Below are 3,715 nucleotides of genomic sequence, written 5' to 3'. Positions count from 1 at the left end.
TGACGAGAGTAAGGACAGCCTCGTGCACAGAAGAAGACATTAATCTTCTCAAATCCAGGGTCATAACCAGAACCGACCCAAGCTATCCATCAGAAGCGCTGCACGTTTTCAAAACCAACAAAGAGGTAGATAAGCACAATGCCAAACACCTGACAACACTTTCATCAAAGGTGTTTGATATTAAAGCCATCGACTCGAAGAAAGATCTTCTAACGGGTCTAACCAATGTTGCCATGCCCACCAAGCCAAGTGACACGAGTAACTTGCGAGAAGTCGTGTCTGTAGCCGTGGGGGGCAAGAGTGATGGTGACTGACAATATTGACGTTGCAGATGGACTTGTAAATGGAACTATTGCAACAGTTGTTGGCATTGACAGCACAGGCCCTTATGTCCATACCATCCTGGTTAAATTTGACAGTGATCGTGTCGGCAAACAAGCCATCGCCGAGAGCCAATATAAGCAGGCTTACCCAGGAGCAGTACCCATCAAAAGGCAAAGCGTTCAGTTCTTCACTGATAGGGGAAGACGGTCGGTCCAAGCACAACGTGCTCAATTTCCACTGTCATTAGCATGGGGCTGCACCATCCATAAAGTTCAAGGCAAGACATTGGACACAATTGTTGTCTCAATGGAAAGCAAAGGTTGCTTCATGCCTGGCCAAGCTTACGTTGCCCTCAGTCGGGTGAAGAGCCTAAATGGGCTGTATCTTTTGGGGTTTGAAGCAAGTGCAATTCGTGTAAACCCAGCTGTACTGTCAGAAATGAGCCGCCTAAAACAAGAGCTCGTCCTGAAGGCTCCACTACCATCTTTCACCGCTACTCGTGGCACTTGTCTCAGCATCAAGTTACTCAACATACGGTCTTATACGGAACATCTGCAAGACTTAAAAGCAGACAGGTCGACACTTCCTGTTGATGTTTTCTGTTTCGTTGAAACCTTTCTGCAAAAGCATCAACAGATTGAACTATTCATTCCAGAAACTCGAGCCTTCAGAGCAGAGAGAATAGGAAGAGGCGGTGGAGTCATGAACCTTGCCAAACAAGACGTTAATCCCACAGATCTTCATATCGCAGTCCAGGGACTAGAACACATAGCTACCACTGTCACCAAAGCATCCACCACAGTCAACATCATCAACATCTACAGACCGCCCTCCTTGCCGGAAGCAGTCTTCATCGGAAAACTGCAAAATCTGTTACACCAACTTCCCTGGAACATCATGACAGTTATCCTCGGTGACTTCAATTTTGATCTCTTGAAATGCCCACCTCCCCAAATTCTACCTGTTATGAGGCAGTTTGGCTTCAGCCAACAGGTTCAAGTTCCTACCACAGATTATGGTACCCTTCTCGATCACGTCTACGTACGTGGCCATGGACAAGACAGCGTTCAAGTCAGTGTTCAGGACACATATTACACAGACCATGACATGGTGTGTGTTTCCTTGATGCTAACACATCAGACTGCTTCTTAGGTAAACTATGGATCCACTGTAAATAACACAAAAACTTGTAGTTTATGGTTTGACATGTTCAATATGCATGCATGACAGCAGCTTCCTTTGTGCATCAAATTCAAATGCTCTTCCAACAAAAACACTAATTACTGGCAGCTTAGCATTGATTGTAACATTCTATTTCTCTGAGAATTGTAAACTGTATATAGTAGACACATTCGGTGTACATAATAAATCAATACCCATCAACTAGATAAACATATAATGTAAAATTGCCTAGAACAAATGTATATTTGATAAACAAGATGTATACAGTTTGATATTATTGTATTTATAAAGAAAGTTCATAATGACATTTATTTACTCAAACTGCTTATTTCAGAATTATGTATTTCATTATAAATTTGTCAAGAAAATGAATTTGTTTCCTGCTAATCTTTTCTAGCTACTCTCATATTTTTGTTAAGTGCAATGGATAGCAAATATGAGATTTGGTTGCCAAAGATACTGTAGCAGTGACGTTCTTTGCACCACTTCCATATATTCAATACGGTTTGCTTGGGATCTCAAGTCTGCAAACGAGGCTCTTATTTCCATACACGATGACATTCCTGATTTGACACTACTTGGCGAAGGTATGAGATCGTGGAACTCTAGTTTTTATATACTTTGCGTAGCATCCAAATATTTAAAAAGATTTTCTTGTATAATCAGTTTTCCGAGATGAGGAAGAGGACGAGGAGGCTAGCTCTACCCCTACTGGTGGTTCTAGCCATCTCCGTGTATCTAATGGGGACCGGCTCCAGGAAGGGCACACCTCCGGACAGTGGACACCGTGTCATCGAAGAGTCCATAGGTAAGGATTGGAACCGGAAGTTCGGGAAGGAGCATAGGCAGTAGCCTTGAGCCCAGTCTTGTTAGCTTGGTCCGCTGCCAAGATCCGCTAACGACCAAATCTGAAAAGGGCGACTCCAGGCCACCGAGTTTGTGTTGGAATCGATGTTACACTGTGACCACATCGGCATAAAGTACTTTGCCTGTACGACATACGAAATGCGTTGTGCAAAGCACTTCGGCAGAGCGTCTCGCCTAGGTCGCATTCGCGTATTTCAACGGACGACATCTTGTGTATACTTTTGAATGTTGTGTCGGAAAATACATAGTCTGCAATAGAAAAATATAACGTAGAAATAAATATGAAAAAAATCCGTGTATCGGGCATGTCATACTCAAGGAAAGTATAACACGTATCATTGTATTCACCATCATTATACTTACGTTATATGCAATTAGACCGCAGGTATGTTTTTGCGATAACTCCATCATAAAATTGAAATTAATCTGAGTAAAACATACTGAAAAATTGATTACTATAGAAATCAATAAAATTATTCTGAAGTCAAAGCAAACTTTGATTTGGAATCCGTATTAATGTCTTTATAGTTAACCAAATTAAGAATCAGTTTGCACTGCCTAGAAGTAGCAAAACGGAGACGTCCTTCATGTCAAGAAAATGTTGAAGATAAATTTCATTTTCTAATGGCCTGTCCAGCCTGTAATGCAGATAGACGAAAATTAATTAATATAGTCACATGTATAATTTGAGTAAACATTACCAAAGACAAAAAAATGGACATTTCATATCGAGTTATATCATGCCCCGACTCCATATGCACGTACTTAGAAATATGTGGAGTGCCGTACAAAAACTGAATGCATTTTGACAGACAGAAACATTTAATGTACACCGTGTAAATAGCCCATTGATGTCCATATTTCTGTAACTTTGTAGCTATACCTTCTTAGAACAGACTAGTAATATTGTATTGATTCTATTGTCATTGTTGCCGTACCTTGTACAACTATCTAGCAATAATGTTACTTTGTTTGTTCAATATTAATGCTTCAGCCATGCCAAACATAGAGATTGAGGAGGCCTTCCGCTCAGCAGCAGACAAAAACGCGCCACTTTACCAATACGACAAGGATACAGGAAAGTTGGAGCTCGTTGCGAATCCCAGGCATACTCGGGATATTTTATGTAAGTTACTTTCTAATTGTTTTTGTACTGCACAAGTTCTCCACCGAATCTTGATTTCCTTTCACAGATCGAGGGCAACTCTTAGTGTTTAAAGCGTGTCCTTTAAATGTTATAGAAATGTATTTGTCATCATCATGACATTTATCACAATCATCATTACAACAATTCATCATCATTGCCATCATCTTTATTACTAGCACATTACTATGACAATTG

General features: G+C 40.7%; 2 protein-coding genes across 2 annotated transcripts in view; both read left to right on the top strand.

Annotated features, from left to right (window-relative positions):
• Nucleotides 1-3,715, top strand: part of LOC109465675 — a gene marked incomplete at its 3' end in the record, with an annotated part of 23,834 nt that overhangs the window by 16,403 nt on the left and 3,716 nt on the right. The window contains exons 2-3 of the mRNA XM_019763056.1: nucleotides 2,173-2,314; nucleotides 3,368-3,499. Of these exons, the coding sequence (XP_019618615.1) occupies nucleotides 2,182-2,314; nucleotides 3,368-3,499 (265 nt within the window). The remainder of the gene's footprint in view (nucleotides 1-2,172; nucleotides 2,315-3,367; nucleotides 3,500-3,715) is intronic.
• Nucleotides 185-1,476, top strand: LOC109465657. Its single transcript, XM_019763041.1, has one exon. The coding sequence runs from the start codon at nucleotides 304-306 to the stop codon at nucleotides 1,474-1,476; it is 1,173 nt and encodes a 390-aa protein (XP_019618600.1). The 5' UTR covers nucleotides 185-303.

The sequence above is a fragment of the Branchiostoma belcheri genome, unplaced genomic scaffold, assembly GCF_001625305.1.
Source record: "Branchiostoma belcheri isolate BF01 breed outbred unplaced genomic scaffold, Haploidv18h27 scaffold156, whole genome shotgun sequence".
NCBI classification, from domain to species: Eukaryota; Metazoa; Chordata; class Leptocardii; order Amphioxiformes; family Branchiostomatidae; genus Branchiostoma; species Branchiostoma belcheri.
The sequence above is the reverse complement of the archived record's forward strand: the minus strand, read 5'-3'. Positions and strand labels throughout refer to the sequence as shown.

Bases quoted from the DNA above. Each gene is read 5' to 3' on its own strand.
- LOC109465657 (XM_019763041.1), top strand. From the start codon at position 304: ATGGTGACTGACAATATTGACGTTGCAGATGGACTTGTAAATGGAACT.